General features: G+C 38.3%; 1 protein-coding gene and 1 long non-coding RNA gene across 6 annotated transcripts in view; one reads left to right on the forward strand and one right to left on the reverse strand.

Moving 5' to 3' along the window:
- LOC132401805 (uncharacterized) overlaps window positions 1–21658 on the reverse strand; it is a 48368-nt gene extending 26710 nt beyond the window's left edge. Inside the window, exons 1-3 of one of the 2 annotated variants that reach the window (XR_009514713.1) lie at window positions 21467–21658; window positions 18464–18859; window positions 4990–5193 (exon numbers count right to left, since the gene is read on the reverse strand). This is a non-coding gene — a long non-coding RNA (uncharacterized LOC132401805). Of the gene's footprint in view, window positions 1–4989; window positions 5194–18463; window positions 18860–21466 lie in introns of those variants that run through there. The other variant, XR_009514714.1, reaches the window with a different exon arrangement.
- The window catches only part of LOC132401802 (receptor-type tyrosine-protein phosphatase F-like), a 362488-nt gene that overhangs the window by 319285 nt on the left and 18809 nt on the right, over window positions 1–24394 (forward strand). For all 4 annotated transcript variants that reach the window (XM_059984024.1, XM_059984023.1, XM_059984025.1 and 1 more), the window contains 3 exons: window positions 7373–7492; window positions 7815–7969; window positions 13434–13719. In XM_059984024.1, the coding sequence (XP_059840007.1) occupies window positions 7373–7492; window positions 7815–7969; window positions 13434–13719 (561 nt within the window). The remainder of the gene's footprint in view (window positions 1–7372; window positions 7493–7814; window positions 7970–13433; window positions 13720–24394) is intronic.

Consider the following 24394-nt stretch of genomic DNA (forward strand, 5'->3'; position numbering starts at 1 on the left):
CATAACATTTGGAAAAGATAAAGACAAAATAGACACCTGTGGAATTGGGACAATAGATGTAAGTGACCATGCACCTATATATTTATCTGTTGATTTTGACTTACAGCCAAAGAATACTATTTGGAAACTAAATTCAAGTCTACTCAATGATCCTGACTTTAAGGAACAAATTAAAAAAGAAATTGGTCTACTTAGAATTTGATGATGATGGAGAGGTTTCACCTCCCATTTTATGGAATATTCTGAAGGCGGTCTTAAGAGGGAAAATTACAGTGATATCTTCATATAAGAAAAAAGGAATAAAACATTGGAGGAATTACAAAACAGGCTGAAGGGACTAGAGAAAAAACACAAATTGAATTTGGCACAGGATACATTAGGGGAAATGAAAAGAATTAGGAATGAAATAAATAATTTGGCTACGTAAGAAATCAGGAAAAACTTAATGTTTCTGAAACAGACATTATGAAAGTAGATCGAAATCTATTAAGGTACTGGCGTGGAAACTGAAAAAAAAAATAGCAGAAAATGCAATTCATAGAATTATGGACCCAAGAACAAAAATGATAAAAAAAAAAATAAGAATGAAAATGATAAAAAATAAGCTAAGTGAAATTCAAGAAGCTTTTGAAGTGTTTTACAAAACGCTATATTCCAAAGTTCCAGGGCAAAGCATAACCCAAATTGACATCTTGAATTCTCTAGAGTTACCCATTTTAAGCGAAGAACGAAATAGAAGGATGATGGCTGACATAACTGAAGTTGAATTAAAAGCTGCAATTAGTAGGCTTAAATTAAGCAAGTCACCAGGATCAGATGGGTATATTGCAGAGTGGTAAAAAGAATTTTAAAATGAGTTAATTCCTGTTTTACTTCCCACACTGAACTGGGCTCTAAAAAAGGCACAAATGCCACCCAGTTGGAAGGAATGGATAATCTCAGCTATACTGAAAGAAGGCAAGGATAAAATGGAATGCAGGTCATTTAGACCAATATTCGTTCTTAATGTAGATTATAGGTTATTTACCTCCATCATGGCCAAACGATTAGAGGAGTTTCTACCCATACTGATGCGTAATGATCAGACAGGTTTTATACAGCAACGCCAGACTCAAGACAATATACAAAGGACACTTCACATTATGGATCATATACAAAAAAATAAAATCAAAGCAATAATGATAAATGTGGATGCTGAAAAAGCATTTGATTCGGTTAATTGGAATTTTCTTTACAGAGTTTTACATAGATTTGGTTTCCAAGACACAATTATTAAAATTATACAGACACTGTATGACAATCCTACTGCTAGGATTAACATCATTGGATATTTATCAAATAGTCTTACCCTAGAAAGGGGCACAAGGTCATGGTCAACACCACTCTTCGCGTTATATCTAGAACCATTAGCTCAATACATCAGACAAAATGAAGATATCAGGGGAATTACTATTAAAGGGACAGCATAAATTGGCTTATTATGTGGATGATATTGTGATCTATCTAGGGCAACCAACATACTCTTTACCTAAATTGATGCAATCCTTTGAACAATATGGTCAATTATCAGGATACAAGATCAACATAGATAAAACCCAATTACTTTCATATTACTATAGCCCACCAAGAGAAATTGAAAGTCGATATCCCTGGGCATGGCACACAGAGTCTTTCAAATATTTGGGCATCATTATGCCAAAAGATTTGGCAAAATTATCAGAATGTAATTATCAGCCTTTATATAAAAAAATTAAGGAAGATGTAGCAAGATGGAGCCCAATTCCTTTTTTCAGTCTCAGTTCAAGGATTGAGTCTATTAAAATGAATATACTGCCCAGACTGTTATATCTCTTTCAGACCCTAACAATAAAGATTAATCAAAATCAATTCAATGAATGGAACAAGATGCTATCAAAGTATATTTGGCAGGGTAAAAGGCCTCGAGTTTGTCTCAAAACTTTGCAGTTAGCAAAGGGGGGGGATGGGGCTTGCCTTCTTTTAGAGATTATTATTTTGCTGCACAGTTGAGAGCTATGATATGTTGGTGCAACCCATCATATGATGCTCAATGGAAAAACATTGAGGAGCGGGTACTTCCCATCCCCATACAAGCAATTTTGGCTGATAACAGCCTGCAAAGGTACATAAATACTATTGATAACCCATGGGTGAAATTGACTCTTAACATATGGAAAACTACTATAAAAGAATATAATCTAGAGGGAGATATTGCTATTCTTAAATGGTGTGCATATGACTCTGATTTTACACCAAATAAATTGGATGCTGGATTTAAGGACTGGACAGCTAAAGGAATAACAGTTCTTTGCAACATAATGAAAGAAGGAACACTGTTCAGTTTTGAAATGCTTAAAGAGAAACACTTATTAGAAAAACAAGTTTTTTATCAGTATTTACAGATGCGACAATATGTTAATAAGACGCTTAAAAATGTAACCAAGGCAAAATTATGCTTGATAGAGCTCTTTAGAAAAGCATATAATTCAGATAATGGTAGTAGAATCATTTCAAGCTTGTATAAGGGGTTGTCAAATCTTAAAACACATTTGACTTCATACATTAAAACAAAATGGGAGAAGGAAGGAGGGATAATTATATCTGAGGAAGAATGGACAACAATATGGAGATATCAATGGAAGTGTACCAATTCACAGAAATGGAGGGAGTTTGCATGGAAAAACTTGATAAGATATTTTAATACACCCTCTCAGAAATCCCATTATGATAGTAACCTCCCTGTTTGCTGGAGAAATTGTGGAAATCAAAATGCAAATCATTATCATTTTTTTTGGGACTGCCCTGTTATCAAAAACTATTGGAGGGGGATACACAATGCCCTACAAGACATCTTTAAATGTGAAATACCCTTGGAGAGTAAGACCATATATTTTGGATATATACCAAAAAGAGATAAATATTTAATGAATATACTGTTGGTGGCTGGTAAAAAGACTCTTACTAGGAAATGGTTATCACAGGGGAGCCCAACTTTAAATACATGGATAGAAATTACAATGGACATCTACAAAATGGAGAAGATAACAGCATCTGTTAATCATAAGCTGGAACAATTTGATTCATACTGGGAAAAATGGTTTAACTACATAATGCCTCATAGGCCTGATTTTATTCTCATAAATCAATGAATCAGTTGTAAAAAAAAATCACTCCCTACTTGTACATAGTTCTTTCCTTTTGCTTGTTTTTTCTTTCCACTCTTTTCTATAAGTGTATACCCCAGATAATTACTTTGTGGAGATTTTTGATATATATGATGTCTGAAATACATCTTATGGAAATGTTTGTTTGATGAACTTCAATAAAAAAAATTACAAAAAAAAAGAAATAAGAGCATGAGTAGGCCATTTGGCCTGTCGAGCCTGCTCCACCATTCAATAAGATCATGGTTGATTTGACCATGGACTCATCTCCACTTACTGACCTTTTCCCCATAACCCTTAATTCCCCTACTGTGTAAAAACCTATCCAACCTTGTCTTAAATTCCACTGCTTCATGGGGCAGAGAATTTCACGGATTCACCGCTCTCCGAGAAAAGCAGTTTTGCCTCATCTCCATCCCTAAATCTTAAGGCTATGACCCATTTAGAGAACAATTTGCTTTTACCTTTACATCACTCTGTTCAACAGTACTTCCCAGGGCCCTGATATTTGCTGTCTTGGTTTTACTGCACAAAATGCATCAAATTGCACTTGCCTAAGAGTTAAATTCTGTTTGCTGAAACATTACCCACTCTTGAGTTGATCCAGATCCTGTTGTAACTTTAGACTCTCTTTCACTGCCTACATTTTTATGTATCATGTGTAAATTTGCTAATTATGCCATGTACATTCTCACCCAAATCATTAATATATAGTACATAACAAACAACGCAGGGATCCAGCACCAATCCCCGTGGCACAGTACTAGTTACAGGCACCCCCAGTCAGATTAACAATCCTCCATTCCTTCCCGTACCTTGCACCATCAAGCCTGTTTTATATCCTTTCAGCTGGCTCTCATTTGTTCTAACCTTCATGACCAACCTTCCAAGCAAAGCCTTGTCAAAGCAACACACACAAAAAGCTGGAGGAACTCAGCAGGTCAGGCAGCTTCTATAGAAATTAATAAACAGTTGACATTTCAGAAAGAGACCTTTCATCACCTTGTCAAAGGCCTTGCCGAAGTTCATGTAGTCAGTATCTGCCACCCAGCCTTTGTCTATCTTTTCAGTTACCTTTTCAAAAAGTTTCAGTCATATTTATAATACATGATTCTCCATGTGCAAAGCCATGCTGATTATCCCTAATCAGTCCGGGCCGTTCCAAATACAAATAAATCCTGTCTGTCAGAATTCCTTCCAATAACTTAAATAAATGTTTAAGGGGAATATGAGAGGAAACTTCTTCACTCTAAGGGTGGTGAAAGTGTGAAGCGAGCTTTCAGCAGGAGTGGTGGATGCATGTTTGATTTCAATCTTTAAAGGAAATTTGGATAGGTACATGGATAGGAAGGAGTTTGGAAGTTTATGATTCAGGTGCAGGTCAAAAGGTCTGGGGAAAATAATAGTTTGGTAGGGATTTGGCCTGTTTCCATGCTGTAGAATTCTAAGATTTTCCCACCATTGAAGTAAGATTCACCTGTCTAGTTGCCTGGCTCACCACTCCTGCCCTTCTAAACAAAGGTACGAAATGACCTCTCCTCCGGTCTTCTACTGCCTCACACGTGGCTGACAAAGTGACAAGAATTTCTCTGAAATCGAAAATTAAAAGATTATGCTCAGTGTGTGTCACCTTAAAATGATCAAATTCATTTATTTTTAATTATTTATAATTGGCGAGTTTTCAAGAAGGGATCATCAGTGATTCCGGTATCCTATTTTGTATATACATCCATATCTTGTAAATCTCCAGGAGACAATATTTTCCACTTGTGTTATTCTTGGAGTAGAATTGTAAGTGTAACGCCCTGCTTCACACTTTTACTGCTATGCTGCCCATATTTCAGTTTGGCAGTTCTGTAAGAGCAGTCTATTCTGCTTTTAGCTTGTTTGGGATACTGTTAAGAGAGGCGTTGTTGTTCACCTTAGGAATGTGATGTCAGCCAATCAGATGGTAGAATTTGGAGAAGGTCCCAGAGAATGCTGAGGGAGCAGAGGTCTTTGTTGACAGAAGCTGGGAAAAGACAAGACAAGTTCAAGATAAGCTCCACTGTGCACATGTGACTGTTTAAGTATAATGGGCCTTTTTTGTTTTTTTTTCTTTCTTTTCTTTTAATAACTGTTTGGTTAACATTTTTAAATATACTTGTTAATTGTATGCAGTGTACAATCTGTTATTTCTTGATGTTGGACAATTGCCGGGGGCTGTAATCACACAGCATCCACACAAGCCAGGGTTTGGGTGGGTGAGACATCACATCCTCGCAAATTTGGCAGGACCTAGGTCATATACACCCAAGGTGTAAGAAGCCTGAGAAAGGTGGGTTTCTCGCCGTGGAATCCAATGGCTGCTAGAGACGCTAATGGGTGGCATTTCCAGAGATGCACAGTGAAAGGGGGAGTTTCATAAGTAGCTTCAGAGTTGTATGTTTTTCTGATCTACAAGGGTATAAAGTGCTTTTAGGATTAGCATAATCAATTTTAAAGCTATTATCATTCCTCTGAGAAAGTAATTTTTGCTTTTCTAGCAAATTTAAATCAATTTATGTGTCATTAGTGGTAGTGTGGAACTGTAAAATACTAATTATGAAATACTTCCCATCTTTAAAAAACTTCCTTCAACTATAAAATTGCAATTTACTGAAGTGCCAGTAAAATTATTCTAATCATAATTGGTATAGGTTCTAAGACAATTCAACGAAGTTCTCAGAAGTATGAGGCCTTTTAAGAAATGCAATTGGTAAAGTTATACTTCATATTTATTAAAAATGGAAAGAATAGGCCCCCCCCCCCCCCCACCTTTTTATAATTTGGAGCTCTTTTCCAGTTGTTGAGCACAAAACTGGAATCTTACTACAAAAAATATAATCTGTGTAACAGAAAACCAAACCAAAATTACATTGTAGCTACATTCCACAAACATCTTTGGATGGTTTAATGCTAGCCCTTGTCTGTGACACACACATACCCTGAACATATTTTTTTTAAATACTGAAAGACCCATTTTACCACCCAAGGAGCCAAATGAAATATTGCCCCTTTGCTATATTCTCTAAACAACTGATTGGGACACAAATCTTTGAGTCCGATACATAAAATAAAACAGATATAATTATTCTTATGTATTAAATATGCAAAGACAGACAAAATGCTGTGTATTTGTCTCTTATTTATTCACATTTAGTTTTGTTGAATTCCTATTTGTACGGTTTTGAGGAAGCAGAAACATTTCAAAGTTTATTTTGAAGTTAAGTCTTGTTTACTTCCTCTCAAGTTTGCCAATGCTGAGTTTGTTTAATTCTATTTACATCTTGTGACAAATAGATCTTGTTCATACTTGAATTGTGTCAAAAACTGCCACTTCGCAAATCTCCAGAATCTGTTGGAATTAACACATTACTGAACATGAAAGGAAATGAGATTGTTTCTCATCCTTAATTGTAGCTCATTTAACAAAGTACAAGTCTCTTGGTATGCTGCCAGTTAAGTGAGCTCCTTGCCTGGATCTTCCTTTTCTATTTTTTTTGTCTAAAGGGAATAGTTTGATTTAAATAGTCTCTTCCCTTCCTTAGACTAGACATTGCTATGCAACTGAAGCAGGCTAATTTCATTATGGTCTTGCATTCTGTTACTGTAGTATGTGGATTTCTTCTATTCTGGTTATATCAGATTATGTTGTATTTCCCTTATAGAATTTTGAATGTGAGTGCAATTTTAAATTTGCCAGATGTGGGTATTTGGGCACTGGGTTTGGTACATAAAGCAGTGGCCTTGTACAGAAATAGTCACTAAGCTCTTTGGTAATAAAAAGTGCTACATATTGATTTTTTTTTAAATACTGACATTTGATTTGAGCTTTTTGTATTTCAGTTGTTCAGGAGGACTCCATTGAAGGATTAATGTTATGTAATTTTAGTAACACTAAATTGTGCTTCAAAAAAATCTTTATTGGCCTTGTAGTCCTTGCTATATAATAGATAAGTGACAATGAATTACACTCAAAAATTTGTGTTTCTATTGTACTTATGCGCTTTCATATACAGAAACTATTAGGTTATATGAAATGTCAATGGGCAAATAACTATTGCAATTTTGCCTTTAAGTATAGAAAGCTGCATTGACTAGTAACTATTTGCTTCTTCCAGATTCCTGTGCTTTAAACATTCTTAACCAGTCATTATATTTTTTCATAGGTGAAATGTGATCAGTATTGGCCTTGTCGAGGGACAGAGACTTATGGAATGATTCAAGTCACCCTTTTGGATATAGTGGAGCTAGCCACGTATTCTGTCAGAACATTTGCACTTTATAAGGTATAACAGCTTTTTTTTATGTTGTCCATGTGAATCTTGATTTTATATGTGTTCAAAGCTAGATGTGATCAGCAAGGGGTATTTCCCCTAATCTGCTCTTCATTGAACTTGAATTATGGATTAATGAGGATTTAAAGGAAAAACTAATCCTTATAGCCAATTCAGCAGCCAAATAGATATGCTTACTCTTTTTGCTTTCAAGTAATGCATATGTAGAAAGGTATATTAAATGGTGTGGTTACGGTCTCTGAACATAAGATACACTAAGGTTTTTTTTAGCTTTTGTTCACAATTCAGCTTAGAAATCCTCTTTCTTTAACAGAATGGTTCAAGTGAGAAGCGAGAAGTGCGACAGTTCCAGTTCATGGCTTGGCCAGACCATGGTGTTCCAGAATACCCTACTCCAATATTGGCCTTCTTGAGGAGAGTCAAAGCGTGCAATCCACCGGATGCCGGTCCTATGGTGGTTCACTGCAGGTGCACAAACCTGAAATTGTTACAGAATTTTCTTAATGTTATAAAATGAGGAGAACATTATGGATGTTGAATGTTTGTGAACTTGCATTTAACTAGATGGGATTGCTAGCTATTTGAATTTCATGGTAACCTTAAATTATTTGGAATTTAGCATTTTCTGAGAATAATCAGCCCTTCAATCTTGTACTCAGAACAGATTTTTTTCTGTAGTTTTACTCCATGCTCTAATAGTAGACATTGACAATGGGGGATACTAATTCAGATTGAGTTTATTGTCATTTAGAAACCACAAATGCAATGCAGTTAAAAAATGAGACAGCGTTCCTCCAGAATGATATCACAAAAGCACATGACAAAACAGACTACACCAGAAAATCCACATAACGTTTGGCAATCCCCAATCCAGAGTCCGGAGAGATTGCTGCGTATTAATATTGCGCTACCATCTTACGCGTTCCCCGGAAAGGAGCTCCAATCCCACCAGACAAAACTAGACCAAAAACTAAAGCTACAAGACCTGCACAAAACTATATGGTTACAACAGTGCAAAAATAGCATAATTGATTAAAGAAACAGACCATGAGCACAGTAAAAATAGTCCAAAGATGTTAAAAGACTAAGTTCAAAAGAAACCACCACACAGTTTCCACAAGTCCTCAGGGTCCCGATAGACTCGTCATCCCATGCAGGCGGCAGAAGGGAATACCCCTGCTATGGACTTCCACGGCGCCGCCCGACTCAGCCTCGCAGACGCAGCACAGAATGAAACTCCGTCAAACAGCCTCGCAGACACAGCACACAGTGAAAGCGCTCCAACCGCAGTGGACTCCAAGACTCCGAGTCCGTCGAACCTCCAAGTCTCCAACCATCCCCTCCGGCACAGCTTCTCTGAGCATCATCCTCTGCCTAGTGTATTAAGACACCCCCACCAATGGCCATCGGCAATGCGACCCCGACTGGAGGCCTGTTCTTCCCAGCAGAGACCCGGACCTCACAGCCGCAGCAGCAACAAAGAAGGTCTTCCTGGAGATTTCCAGATGTTCCTCCATGCTCCCATGTCCGTTTTTCATCCGATTATGATTGCGCACGGCACCCCGCTTCACAAATAACAGATAAAAAGCTCCGGAGTGGCTGCTGCAAGCTGCGTCATGCCGCCACCTTGGATCTTTAATTAGTAATAATTTTATCATTATAAATGTAAACAGAAGCTCTTGTACACATTATACTCAGGCTGTAATCTCAGCCATCAAAGTTTTGAAATGTCACAAAGATGAATTATCATCTTTTGGATTAGAGTCGAGCCAACCTTTTAGCACAAGTGTGTGGCGCAAGTAAAGGGAAGCACAATGTAGGGAAATAAATGACGGTAAAGGGAGAAAATAAAGAATGGTAATGGAAGTTCTAAAAGTTAAAATCCACCAAGAGAAAGTGGCTCTGTAATGTTTTGCGATACAGAGTTAACTTTGGTGGGATCACGGGATTAGTATTTGGAGGTTTGGTGGTGATCACATTGGGTAGATGTTTGTGTGAAAGGGTGAAAAGTACCTTTTTTCTCCGAATTGGTGTAGAGTGGTTACAATCTATTTTTATTGTTTTGAAATACAAATGTAACTTTGCGTTATTTTAACATAAAAAAACTGTCAATTGCAAAACACAATTTTACATAAAATTATACAGCGTAGTGTAGCATGAAGTTTGTGATTACAGTATTTAATTTTCTCATTCCTTCCACTTTTTCCTCCAATGCGAGAGAAATAAAATTTTATATCCTTACGGCTTAAGTCACAATCTTTTTTTTACAGTATGCTATAAATTGGCATCTAGCGGCTCATCTTTTTCACTGGTTTTCCAGTTTGATGTGTTGTCTTCTTGGAATAAGTACTAAAGAAATTAATTCATTGCAAATCTGTTTGATACATTTTTCTGTGTTTTTTTGAATTATGTCACAGCCTTGACATTTAGAGCCTCAGGTCTTCATTTAACTTTTAATCTTTGGGTATTGAGCATGCTAAATTCAATCAGTAATTAACTCAGCTGTACTATACTGCAATTTTATTTTTAAATTTATTGCTGGCAAACCTTATGTTGCTGCAATGGGATAATTAATCACTTATTTCCATTATAGTTTTGATAATTGAGTTGAAATTAGGTGTTCGCCTAGAGGGGGAGCAAAAACAAAGTCAACTTACCCAGGGCTGTGCTATGGTATCTGTTAGTCCTGATTGTATCTGCAAGTCCCAATTGTAAAGGTGATCTCGAGAATAAGAGTGCTTCAGTTATAATCAAAAAGTGGTCTATAGCACATTGAGGAAGTCAAAACAAAGTTGAGAAGAGCTAGTTAGGTAAAATGGTTCCATGCTGTTTAAAAAAAAAGAAATAGAAGAAACAAATAAAATGTTCTCTCCTGTCCTTGGGAGTTTGTTTCATCACAAAATTAGCATTCTTCTTGATGGTGGAATGGAGAATTATTAAAATGCCAAACATTTGTTTGCAAATATTCAAACAAATAGAATTCCCATCCTGAAGCCATCTGAAAATGAATTCCATGTTAATTTTCCTGCTTACTAATGTATAGCTAGAAATCCTTTGTTAAAATAAAGGAGATTGCATATGTATTTTCAGCTACTCTGAGAAAATGTACACTGCTTGCAAATCTAGCATTTGTTAATCATTTTGGTGTCTCTTGTTAAGGTGCTGGGCTTGTGCAAGTTTTCCTACAATGCAGTTAAATTGAAGATTCAAGAATATTTCCTCAATAGCAATGAAGAATGACATTGTTCTTCAAGTCGTTTTCTTTCAATTTCTGCGTTTGTCCTTTTGACATGCAAGTTTGGAAAGTTGGTACATTCTGCCACCAATTCCAGTAGGACTTGCAACCACTGTGATGAAGTGCTTTGAGAGATTGGTGAATGAAACATATCAACTCCTACCTGAGAAGCAACTTGGATCTGCTCTAATATGCCTACCAGCACAACAGATTCATAGCTCTTTATTGACTATAGCTCAGCATTCAACACAGTATCATCCCCTCAAATCAAATCAATAAGCTTCAAGACTTAACATCAATAACCTCTCGTGCAATGGGATTCTAAGTTTCTTCACTTGCAGACCCCGTCAGTTTCAGTTGGCAAAAAACACCTCCTCCATTATCTCCATCAGCACAGCCGAACCAGCAGCCCCCTGCCCGACTCGCTTTACACTGATGTGAGGCTAAGCACAGCTCCGATGCCATTTTCAAGTTTGCTGATGACACCACTGGCATAGGCCAAATCAGCATATAGGAGGGAGATTAAAAATCTGGCTGAGTGGTGCCACAACAACAACCTCTCACTCAATGTCAGCAAGACCAAAGAGCCGATAAATGACTTCGGGGGAGGAAACTGGAGGTCCAAGAGTCAGTCCTCATTGGGGGATCAGGATGAAGAAACGTTATCATTTCAGAGGACCTATCCTGTGCTCAGCACATAAGTGCAATTACAAAGAAAGCATGGCAGCACCTCTACTTAGAAGTTTGCGAAGATTTGGTATAACATCTAAGACTTTGCGAAACTTTTTTTGATGTGTGGTGGAGAGCTTATTGGTTGGGTTACATCACTGCCTGGTCTGGAAATGCCATTGTCTTCAAATGGAAAATCCTACAAAAAAAAGTAGATACAGCCCAGTAATAAAGCACACCCAACCATTAAGCACATCTATATGAAACATTGTCACAGGAAAGCAGCATCCATCATCAAGGACCCCCACCACCAAAGTCACGCTCTCTTCTCACTGATGCCATCAGGAGGAAGATACTGGAACCTCAGGACCAGGTTCAGGAACATTTACTACCCCTGAACCATCAGACTCTTGAATCAGGTGTGATAACTTCATTCACCCCATTGCTGAACTGTTCGCACAACCTATGGACTGACTTTCAAGTACTCTTCATCTCATCTTCTTGATATTTATTGTTTTTTCTTTTCGTATTTGCAGTTTGTTGACCTTTGCAAATTGGTTGTTTGTCCTTTTGGGTATGGTCTTTTATTGATTCTGTTGTGTTTCTTGGATTGACTATGTACCCACAAGAAACAAATCTCAGGGTTGTATGTGGAGATGTATATGTACTTTGATAATAAATTTTCTTTGAATTTTGAATTCTTGGATTTCTTGCTGAAGTGTTTTGAAACATCCTGTGCATCTGCTCCTGACATCAAAGTAGCACACAACTGAGCTTGGCACCACAGAGCCCTTATAAATCTAATGTCATAACTGAACTGATGAAGATGCCCACCTTTCTTCAATAATGGAAACTTTAAAAAAAACTACAGCTGCTGGAAATGTGAAATAAAAACACAAAGTTTTTAAAACATTCATCTAGGCAGGGAGAATCTGTTGAAAGTGAAACCACAGATTGGTTAGAGAGAAAACAAACTAGTGTTAAGTTGTAGAGATGGTGGGGATATTTAACATTGAAGATTACCTGAAGTAGTAGAATTCACTGTCTGTATCAGTAATGGTCAGTCTCTCCACAATATTAGCTAAGTTTTAATCTCTGAATTAGTACACCCTGACCTGCCCAATTAAGTTCTTCAGCTCTTAATTTCTTGACATTTGTGTTCCTTTGTGTCCTCACTTTCCCAAGGACAAAACATCTATTTTCCTTTTCTCAGTTTTTCTTTAACTGCTTCCGTCAACCCATCAACAGATACCATCTGAATAGCTGAGATTTTATAGCATTTTCTGTTTATCTTTTACAGATATTTTAAATATGAGATGATATTCAACTTTGCATCGCTTACCTGTTGTTCAAAGTTCTACCAATGCCTTTCTAACTCAAGACATGATTATTGCAGAAAAATTACTAGCTACCCTCAAAAATTCATGAAACTTAAAGCCATCCAAAACTGCTGCTTTTATCCTTTTCCTGTGTATTTTGACCATTACTGGTTTCCAAATAAGCAGTACATCAATTAAATTCACATCCTGTGTTTTTAAATATCACTGAACCTCTCCCTGTTATTTTGTAATCTTATCGTGACAGCTCTCGGATGTCTGTGCTCCTTTGATCGTCACTAAATTTAATTATTTTACCATTGCTGGCTGTGTGTGCCTTTAGCTAACGAGGCCTGAAGCTCTGGAATTCTCTACCTTAATCTCTGCACCTCTCTGTCCCTCCTTTCTCCTTCATGACACTTATTAATATCATCCCTTTGACTATGCCTTTGAATGTCTGCCCCAGTGACTTCGTGTGTGGCTTGATGTCAAATTTTGTTTGCTAACATTTCTTGGAGTTGCCTCTAGGCATTTTCCTAAGTTAAAGGTTCTATTAAAAACAAACATTACTTGAGATTAAATACTAGTAAGAACCAAGGCTGACATCCTGAATATTCTTTAGAACTATTTACAGATGTTGGACTACTTTCAATGAATGAAAACTGCTAATGACAGTTTATCATTTCATGTTGACTTTTCTCCCTTTTCATAGTGCTGGGGTGGGTCGAACAGGCTGCTTTGTCGTGATTGATGCCATGCTAGAACGAATTAAACACGAAAAGACAGTGGATATCTATGGTCATGTCACCTGCATGAGAGCACAGCGAAATTACATGGTTCAGACAGAAGATCAGTATATCTTCATTCATGAGGCCCTCCTTGAGGCAGCAACATGTGGAAATACAGAAGTTCCAGCAAGAAGTCTCTTTGCCCACATACAGAAACTCGGTCAGGTTCCACCAGCAGAGACAGTTACAGCCATGGAATTAGAATTCAAGGTGAGTGCTGCAGCTACCATGAAGGCTTCAGACTTTATTTAGATCAGTCTATGTATGGAACCTTAATCTTCAGGTGTATTTGGTAGAACCTTTTCATGTGAATTGGCAATGTTAAGTACATGCTGTTTTTTAAGTTGTATTCTTTTACCATATAACAATCACAGCACGGAAACAGGCCATCTTGGCCCTCCTAGTCCGTGCCGAACCCTTAATCTCACCTAGTCCCACCTACCCGCACTCAGCCCATAACCCTCCACTCCTTTCCTGTCCATATACCTATCCAATTTTACCTTACCTTACTTTACCTTACTTTACCTTACGTTATATCTAATTGGGGTTTAGCTAGAAAAGCCTTGTTCATTCTGAGATTAGTTCCTTCCCCACTTTCCTTGCACCACCTCTATGATGGCAAAGCCGGCCAAAAAGGTAAGACAATGACAAAGAACCAAGAACATAACAAAATTAGGTCAATCCTGTGCTAGAGTTGTTATCGGATGTGTCATTCTTCTTTATATATCAAAGAGTTCCAAAAAGAAAATAATTGTAGTGTCACAGAAATATCAGTACAAATTCTGGCTACTTTATGCCACAATTTGTACTGATTTACTTGGAACTAGATTTTATGCATTTTCAAATAACCCTTTATTTTATTTTCACAAATCTCCTTACATTTGCATCATTTGATTCAGTTTCTGGTAATGTGTCCCATTTTTAAAACTGCAAAAAGAATACCCAATCTCCACCTTCCAGTTTTTGTTACAAATTGAATTGATGTCCCTTGGTAATTCACAAACCAGATCTCTTGCAACTTCATATTTCATTCCCATTCAAACTTTTTGAACATGATAAATACTCTTCCCCCTTAAAAGTCTGTAATCCACTCACTATAGCATTTTCGAATCTTGATAGTCTAAGTCCTTTTACCTTGGTATCAAGTAATTACATGAATTTTGCTTCCCAAAGTTGGAATTTTCCAAGCTGAATCTAAAACTTCCAGGAACAAAAAAAAATTAGCAACATGGATACTTCTCATATTTCAGTAGAGCATGTTTGTTGTGAAGATACCATTATTTTCATAACATGTTATCTACATTGTATTTTCATGTTTAGCCCCTTTAAAACCATGTTTTTACATGTATAAAGTAACACTTAAGATTTTGGATCATCATACCGGTAGTTTGGAGAAGTTAGAGGTAGAATTTCAATAGGGTATTTTGTTATATTTGCAGGACTAATTAGGAAGAGTTAGCGTTTTTAAACAGTAACTATGCTAATATGTTTTAATGGTGCTGAATTGATGGCTTTGATCAAAGTTGAAGAGTCAGAGCAATGCTTCTTCTGCAAAGTGTTGAGCAAAGAGCTGTGTCTATTTATATGCCTGTTTAAAAGGCTCTTGAACAGTGTTTTTGTATCTATTGTAACTTCCCTGGCAGCGCATTTCAGGTTCTTTGTAAACAGAGATCTTGACTCGTAAATCTCCTTTAAACTTTTCCCTTTCTCATCTTAAACTTATGCCCACTAGTATTTGATACCTCCATCTTTAGAAAACCATTCTGACTATCTACCCTATTTGAGCCTCTTATAATTTTGTTTTCTTCTATCAGGTCACCTGTAGCCTCTGACCCTCCAGCAAAACCAGTCCAAGTTTCTGTAGTTCCTCCTTGTAGCTGATTTGCTCCAATTCAGGCAACCCCTTTTTGCACCACTGCAAAGCCTCCAGCCTTCTTATGGTGTGACAACTGAAACTGCACACATTACCTCGTGTTGCCTAGCCACGTTTATATAGCCGCAATGTCTTGCCAAATTTCACAGGTATATTCAGTGCCCTAATGGATGAGGGCAAGTAAACTATTTTACCACCCTGACCACTTTCAGAGAGCTATCCACTTGTACCCCAAGATGCCTCTATCAAACAAATCCCTGAAAAGTCCTACTACTCACTGTATAATTTCCTCTTGCAATTAATCTCCCAAAATGCATTATCTCACACTTGTTTGGATTAAACTCCATCTGCTATTTTTCAGCACAAATTTCCAACTGATCTGTATATGCTGAATCCTTTGACAACCTTCCTCACTTCACCAATTTTCAAGTTACTTGCAGATTTATTTGGCAACCCATCAATATTTTGCTCTAAGTCATTTGTATATGTTACAATCAAAAGAGATCCCAGCACTGATTCCTGGGAACAACACAGGTCATAGACTTTCAGCACTATTGTGTCTTTGACAGAGTCAATTTTGTATCCAACTTACCAACTCTCTATGGATTCTATGTGAGTTAATCTTCTGGTTCAGCCTATCATGGGGGATGCTTGTCAGATGAAGACAACATCTATTGCTCTATGGCTATAATGGCTATAACTTAAGTACTAATTCCCATAACCATTTTGACTATATCTCTTCTCATCCTGTCTCTTGTGAAAATGCTATCCACTTTTCTCAATTCCTTTGTCTTTGCTACATCTATTCCCAGGATATGGCCATCCCTTCTAGGACATCAGAAATAATCATCCTCCTCCAAAGAACAGTGTATCCATTCCTCTACCACTGATGCTGCCTCTCCTTCATTTCCTGGACAAACACACTCACTCCATCCTCCCATCACCTTAGCAGGAATAGAGTTCCTCTTGTCCTCACCAACCACCCCAATAGCCTCCACATCTAACACATCATTCTCCGTAACTTCTGCCACCTTCAATGGGATTCAACCACTAAGCACACCTTTATCCCCACCCCCCACTCTCTGCTTTCTGCGGGAATCACTCCCTCCAATATTCCTTTGTCCATTTATTCTTACCTGCTAATCTCCCTCTTGGCACATATCTTTGCAAGTGACAGATATGCTACAGTTACCCACTTGCCTCCTCCCTTTCTTCCACTCAGGGCCCCAAATAGTCCTTCCAGGTGAGGCAGCACTTTTCACCTGTGAATCTATTGGGGGTCTATTGTATCCAGTGCTCCAGGTGTGGCCTCCTTTACATTGGTGAGACCTGATGTAAATTGGGAGTCCACCTTGTCGAGCAGCTCCACTCCATCAGCCAAAAGTGGGATTTCCCAGTGACCAACCATTTTAATTCCTATCTCCATTGTCATTATGATGTGTCGGTCCATGGCCTCCTCTTTTGCCTTAATGAGGCCACTCTCAGGTTGGAGGAGCAACACCTCATATTCGATCTAGGTAGCCTCCAACCTGAATGGCATGAACATCAATTTATCCTTCTGGTATATTTTTTCCCACCTTGTTCCCCATTCTATACCCCACTCTGGCCTCCTGCCTCTTCTCACCTGCCCCAGGTGTGGCTCCTTCTTCCCGTTCTCCCATGTTCCACTTTTCTCCCCTATCATATTCCTCCTTCTTCAACTCTGTGCCTTTTCCACCCACCTGGCTTCACCCAGCACCTTCTAGCTAGTCCTCCTTCCCCTTTCCCCACCTTCTTATTCTGGTTTCTTTCCCCTTCCTTTCTAGTCCTGAAGAAGAGTCTTGGCCTGAAATGTTGACTCTATTTATTTCCAGAAATGCTGCCCAACATGCTGAGTTCCTCCTGTATTTTGTGCGTGTTGCATCTATTGCTGAACCCTCATCATCTCCTCAAAGTACTCAAAGTTTGTGAGACAGGTCCTCCCATACACAAAGCTATGCTGATTATCCATGCTTTTCCAAATGTGAGTAAATCTTATCCTTTGGAATCTTTTCCAATAATTTCCCTACCACTAACGTAAGGCTCACAGGTCTCTAGTATGCTAGATTATCCCCCTTGCCCTTCTTAAACAAAGGAATAATATTGGCTCCAGTCATCTGTGACCTCACATGTGATTAGGGGATACAAAGAACTCTTATCAAAGCCACAGCAATCTCCTTCCTTGCCTCTTTCAATATCCTGATATGGATTACATCATGCCCTACAGACTTATCTAACTTTAATCTTTTCAAAACACCCAACTTCTCTACCCAGTTACAGCATATGCTAGAATATCAACATTCCCCTTCACTGATCTCACTATCAGACATGTCCTTTGCCTTGGTGAATACCAATGCGAAGTACTCATTTAGAACCTCACTCATTTCCTTTAGCTCCTTTGTCTTTAACCTTTGGCTATCTACCATCATGCACCTATTGTATGTAAAAAGAAAACCTTGAAATTCGCCTTAATCCACCAAGGACTCTTCATGGTGCCTTTTAGCCCTCTTATTTCCTTGTGAAGCCCCTTTTCACTGGGCGTCTCTAGAGACGAGGCACATTAGCCCCTTGCTAACTGCCAATGGACTCAGTTGTGAAGACCACCTTTCCCAAATTCCGTATGTCTAGAATCGGTATGACTTGGGTCCCACCAAAACCGAGAAGTTGGGATGTCTCGACCATCCAAACCCCGGTCGTGCGAATAATGTGTGAATACTGCCTCCATGCAATTTGCCATCGGCAAGAAATAACAGATTATACACTGCATACAATGATAAAGAAAGTATACGCCCTATCCTCGTTATATGCGAGGGATACATTCCTTGCAGTCGATGCATAATGTGAAATCGCATAATGTGAATAATTATTTAAACGGAGAAAATAGGGCTGCGATCCAGAGGGCTTCCTAAATATGTTTTATCTGTAATTTATTCACATTTTCATACCAATACGACACTAAAGCAGTACCACAGGGCAACATTTGTATTATATTTCATCAATTTAAGGTAATATTCAATGTAATAAATCATAGGAAGTTAACATACTAAGGTGTACAGTACTCACCAACAGTGGCAAGTGTTTTCGCTCCGGGAGATGAGTGGTTGTTGTGGTGTCGGGCAGCTTTATGTGGATAAGGTGGATGGCTGTGGTCTTCAGGATCATAGCAAGCACAGTGAGGGGTGAAGGAAGACTCACAGAACTCTTAGAACTGTTGGCAGCAGGAGATGACACCGGTTTAAAGAAAGTGCTGAGGGTTGTTTGCTTGGCAGCTTTTTGTTTTTCAGCATAAATTTGCTTGTAGGGAAGAAGGGTTGATGGCAGGGAATGACTGAAATGCTGACCCTGTTCTGAACTTGGGTCCATGTCCATCGCCATTTATGCCAAGTGTTCCGACTTCCACCATTCCCTCACCATTGGTAAACTCCCAGGATTTTCAAAATCGTCTGTTGCTTGCAGCATCTGAGAGAAAAAATTTAAAAAAAATACGCCTTGAATGTGGATCACACCTTGGTCGAGTGGTTGAATCAGTGATGTTGTGTTAGGTGGCAGGAAATGCACTGTTATATTAGGATGAATGCTGTCCAAATGTTTAGGATGGGCTGGTGCATTGTCAAGCAACAAAAAAATTATAAGGCAAGATTCTGTTCCCAGTAGTAGCGTCCCAGAGCTGTGTTACCGTCACCTGATGCCACACTGTTTATAATTTCCAACTTTTTTTCAAGTGTGAAAGCGGTTCTCTGCCGCTCGGCTGATGGCCCAGGACATGACATCGGAAGCTTAGGAGGCATAGTTAAATATTTCAAGCACAGAATCACTGCACCGTAGGTAAAACTAACAGAAGATTAAGAGTGCGTGATTGCACATTCACACCTTGCCAAAACCGATGTGAGACTGGCGGGAGTGAGATCGTGAGGCGTGTGCACCTGACTTCCATTGGTGGGAAAGCAGTGCTTCTCGTCCCAACAGTGAGACTGTGAGGCATGTGGACATGACTTGAATTGGTGGGAAAGCAGTGCTCCTTGCTTAACTGAGTTTTGGATGCATATAATGAGGATAGGGTATAATTACAAATTTCAGTTTTATTGAACAGTAGGAAAAAGAAAAGAAAACTAATAAAAACGGGCCATTACAGTTAATCCAATCCAAATGTGCACGTAAATTGGAGTACATAAATGTGGGTCAGCATAAGTTGGACCCATGGTCTGCATGAAAGCACACACCACCTTCCAAATGTCACTAAGTCCATCTTGAACAATGGGCTCCCCCTCAAGAGTATTGGTCCTTCTTCCTGGAAGCTATTCATCTGCACAGATAACTTTGTGCACAGAGATGGCATCCTCAGCCATCTTCCCACTTGTCTCCTCCCAGCTACAACCAAAAAGACCTCGACACGTACCAGTGTCCATTACATAAACCTCCCCGTCCAGCATTATCTAGAACCTTCTCCCAATTCCACCATCCTGATTGGCTGACACAACATTTTTATGTTGAACAACATAGCCCTTAATCTTTAGCTCAAACCCAAACATGCTAAAAGCAGAACAAGCTGCTGTTACAGAACTGCTAAAATGAAATATCCACAGTGTAACAGTAAAAATCTTAACCAGGGCATTACACTTGTTTAAATTCTTTCCTGCTTCCTTATGTTCCTCGTGGGCCTTGGTAAATTTCAGCTTCTGAAAGCTTACATATGCTTCCATTTCCTTTCTAACAAAATGTTCAATATTTCTTGTCTTTCGAGGTCCCTGAACTGAAGTATCCTTATCTTTCATCCTCACAGAAACATAGTAATCCGGAATTCTTTCCTGCTAGTGTATAAAAAAAACTTTCACATGTCAGATAACCTGAAGAAACCACTTTCAATCTACTTTCCCCTATTTTTGCCTAATACTGTTGTTAATTTGCCTTTACCCAGTATAGCAGGCTCACCTGTGTGCCAACCTGATCTTTATTCAGAGCCATCTTAAACCATAATGGAACAACGTCCACTGTTCTGAAACTCCAATCACCTTGCCAAACTCAACTCCAGTTAGGCTATCTATGTAGTAGGTCGAGGAACCCTTCTGGTGATGCCTAATAAATTCTGCCCCATTTAAGCCCCTGGCATTAAAGCATATGTGGAGTTTAGGAAGCTGACCCACCATCAGTGTTGGATAAGTGAAAATCACCCACAACAAGAAGCCTGTTCTTTTTACACCTATCCATTATAAGACTATATGTTTGATCTTCTGTCACCCACTGGCTAAAGGGAGGTCTTGTACAAAGTTCTATGAACTTTGAATTCTGTCTTGTCTGATACATCAGAAGCTTGGGTTGTTGAGTTGTCAGTTCTGCCTTCTCTAACAGTCAATTTTCTATAATGATTGCAGCATCATACATAGTTCAAGATAGAGATCAATAGATTATTGGATAGTTAGAAAATCAGATGTGGAGTTAATGTAAAAAAGTAGTACTGCATAAGAAGATTAGTTATGATTTTATAGAATAACAGAGTAAGTACAAAGGTCAAAGGGCCCCCTACTCTGCTTTATTTAAACAATAATGTTTTTTATAATTATTTCATGTGTTTTTAATGTTCAAGTTTGAAGTATCCCTTCAAATAAACTTAGCAGAATGTTTGTGTGATGACAAATTTATAGTGCATTAATACATTTTGATAAGAACAAAGATACCATATGCTGCTTTGTAATTAAATGTCTATATTAGGTAGAGAAATATGCAAATCACTCATAATAGTTGCATAACGTAAAAGAATGCTGGTATTAATATCTTGAAGAATAGAATTGAAAAGCAGGAAAGTGCAGTGAAATTTGCATGGAACCTAAATCACTTCACACTTAAAAGCAGCCTTTCTTAACCTTTTTGCCCTGGAGGAATCCTTGAAATTTTCAGGTCTCAGGGAATCCCTGTGTAAAAATCATTATATCAACAGCTCGTGGTACGTTAGCGTGATCTGTAAGTAGTAGATTTAATAATCCAAAAATAATTGTCAATGCTTAATTGAGTAGACAGTGCATTTCTAGCCAACCTTTCTTGAATAAAAACAGGTAGTTAAGCTTTGCTTACCCTCCTTGAAGTTGATCTCTTTCCCTTTCATAAATTTTTAAAACTCATAGGACAAACATAAGAAATTTCTGTTTCAGTAAGACTCAAGACTTTCTGATATCCTTCCTCGCTCTCAAGCCCAAACAGCCATGGAAACATTTCAAGATTTCCTTTTGCAACATGATTTTTCCAGAGATTGTTTCCTTTTAAATCCAAGAATCTTGTCGCTTGAAGTCAAAACATTTTCTCCAGCGCCTTGCATAGACTTGTTTAATTGGATCATATGATGAAAAATCTGTGCTTAGTTGGCTAGTTTCTGCAGCCATTCGTCATCTTCAAAGCACTCAGCAAAATCTAGCCTACTGTTTTCTCGAAAGTACTCCTGCAATTCACCTTTCAGCTCAGACACCCTGTTGAAACTCATCTTCTGCTTAGCTGTTGGATTTCTGTGTATAGCAAGAGTTCTTTGCCCAGGATTTCAGTTTTTTTTTAATCTCAAGTGAACTGGTCTTTATTTAATAAATTTAAGCATTTTTGTAGCATCATCCTGAATTGTTTTCATTTCATCCCCAGGAGTTTTTGACATTAGCACCTCTCTGTGAAGAAAGTGGTATGTTGTGGCAACATCAGGATTTTCTTCTTTTTTCAAGAAAAATTAAACCTCTTAAGGGACACCGTCAATACAGATGCCAATACAGTTCCTCCAAGACAAACCTTTTGTTTCCAGATATGAAGACAAAAGACAGTGTTAGATCTCCTGTTAGGGAATGAGATAGGTCGAGTGACGGAGATATGTGTTGGGGAGCACTTCGGGTCCAGTGATCACAATGCCGTTAGTTTCAGTATAATTATGGAGAAGGATTGGACTGGACCCAGGGTTGTGATTTTTGATTGGAGAAAGGCTAACTTTGAGGAGGTGCGAAAGGATTTAGGAGGAGTGGATTAGGACCATTTGTTTTATGGGAAGGATGTAAATGGAGGTCATTTAAAGGTGAAATTTTGAGGGTACAGAATCTTTATGTTCCTATTAGGTTGAAAGGAAAGGTTAAAAGTTTGAGAGAGCCATGGTTTTCAAGGGATATTGGAAACTTGGTTCGGGAAAAGAGAGGGATCTACAATAAATATAGGCAGCATGGAGTAAATGAGGTGCTCGAGAAATATAAAGAATTTTTAAAAGAATCTTAAGAAAGAAATTAGAAAAGCTAAAAGAAGATATCAGGTTGCTTTGGCAAGTAAGGTGAAAATAAATCCAGAGGGTTTCTACAGTTATATTAATAGTAAAAGGATAGTAAGGGATAAAATTGGTCCCTTAGAGAATCAGAGTGGACAGCTGTGTGCGGAGCCAAAAGAGATGGGGCAGATTTTGAACAATTTCTTTTCTTCGGTATTCACTAAGGAGAAGGATATTGAATTGTGTAAGGTAAGGGAAACAAGTGGGGTAGTTATGGAAACTATGATGATTAAAGAAGAGGAAGTACTGGCGCTTTTAAAGAATATAAAAGTAGATAAGTCTCTGGGTCCTGACAGGATATTCCCTAGGACCTTGAGGGAGGTTAGTGTGGAAATAGCAGGGGCTCTGACGGAAATATTTCAAATGTCGTTAGAAATAGGGATGGTGCCGGAGGATTGGCGTATTGCTCATGTGGTTCCATTGTTTAAAAAGGGTTCTAAGAGTAAACCTAGCAATTATAGGCCTGTCAGTTTGACATCAGTGGTGGGTAAATTAATGGAAAGTATTCTTAGAGATGATATATATAATAATCTGGATAGACAGGGTTTGATTAGGAACAGTCAACATGGATTTGTGCGTGGAAGGTCATGTTTGACAAATCTTATTGAATTTTTTGAAGAGGTTACTAGGAAAGTTGACGAGGGTAAAGCAGTGGATATTGTCTATATGGACTTCAGTAAGGCCTTTGACAAGGTTCTGCTCGGAAGGAAGGTTAGTTAGGAAGGTTCAATCGTTGGGTATTAATATTGAAGTAGTAAAATGGATTCAACAGTGGCTGGATCGGAGATGCCAAAGAGTAGTAGTGGATAACTGTTTGTCAGGTTGGAGGCTGGTGACTAGTGGTGTGCCTCAGGGATCTGTACTGGGTCCAGTGTTGTTTGTCATATACATTAATGATCTGGATGATGGGGTGCTAAATTGGATAAGTAAGTATACAGATGATATGAAGATAGGTGGCATTGTGGATAATGAAGTAGGTTTTCAAAGCTTGCAGGGAGATTTAAGCCAGTTAGAAAGATGGCAGATGGAGCTTAATACTGGTAAGTGTGAGGTGCTACATTCTGGTAGGACTGATCAGAATAGGACATGCATGGTAAATGGTAGGGCATTGAGGAATGCAGTAGAACAGAGTGATCTAGGAATAATGGTTCATAGTTCCCTGAAGGTGGAATCTCATGTGGATGAGGTGGTGAAGAAAGCTTTTGGTTTGCAGGCCTTTATAAATCATTGAGTATAGGAGTTGGCATGTAAAGTTAAAATTGTGCAAGGCTTTCATGAGGCCAAATTTGGAGTATTGTGTACAGTTCTGGTCACCAAATTATAGGAAAGATGTCAACAAAATAGAGTACAGAGGAGATTTACTAGAATGTTACCTGGGTTTCAGCACCTAAGTTACAGAGAAAGGTTGAACAAATTAGGTCTTTATTCTTTAGAGTGTAGAAGGCTGAGGGGGCGTCTTGATAGAGGTATTTAAAATTATGAGGGGATAGATAGAGTTGATGTGGATAGGCTTTTTCCATTGAGAATTGGGGAGATTCAAACAAGAGGACATGAATTGAGAGTTAAGGAGCAAAAGTTTAGGGGTAACACGAGGGGGAATTTCTTTACTCAGAGAGTGATAGCTGTGTGGAACGAGCTTCCAGTAAATGTGGCAGAGGCAGGTTCGATTTTGTCATTTAAAAAAAAAATTGGATAGGTATATGGACAGGAAAGGAATG

Source organism: Hypanus sabinus, chromosome 11, assembly GCF_030144855.1.
Source record: "Hypanus sabinus isolate sHypSab1 chromosome 11, sHypSab1.hap1, whole genome shotgun sequence".
In the NCBI taxonomy this organism is placed as follows: domain Eukaryota; kingdom Metazoa; phylum Chordata; class Chondrichthyes; order Myliobatiformes; family Dasyatidae; genus Hypanus; species Hypanus sabinus.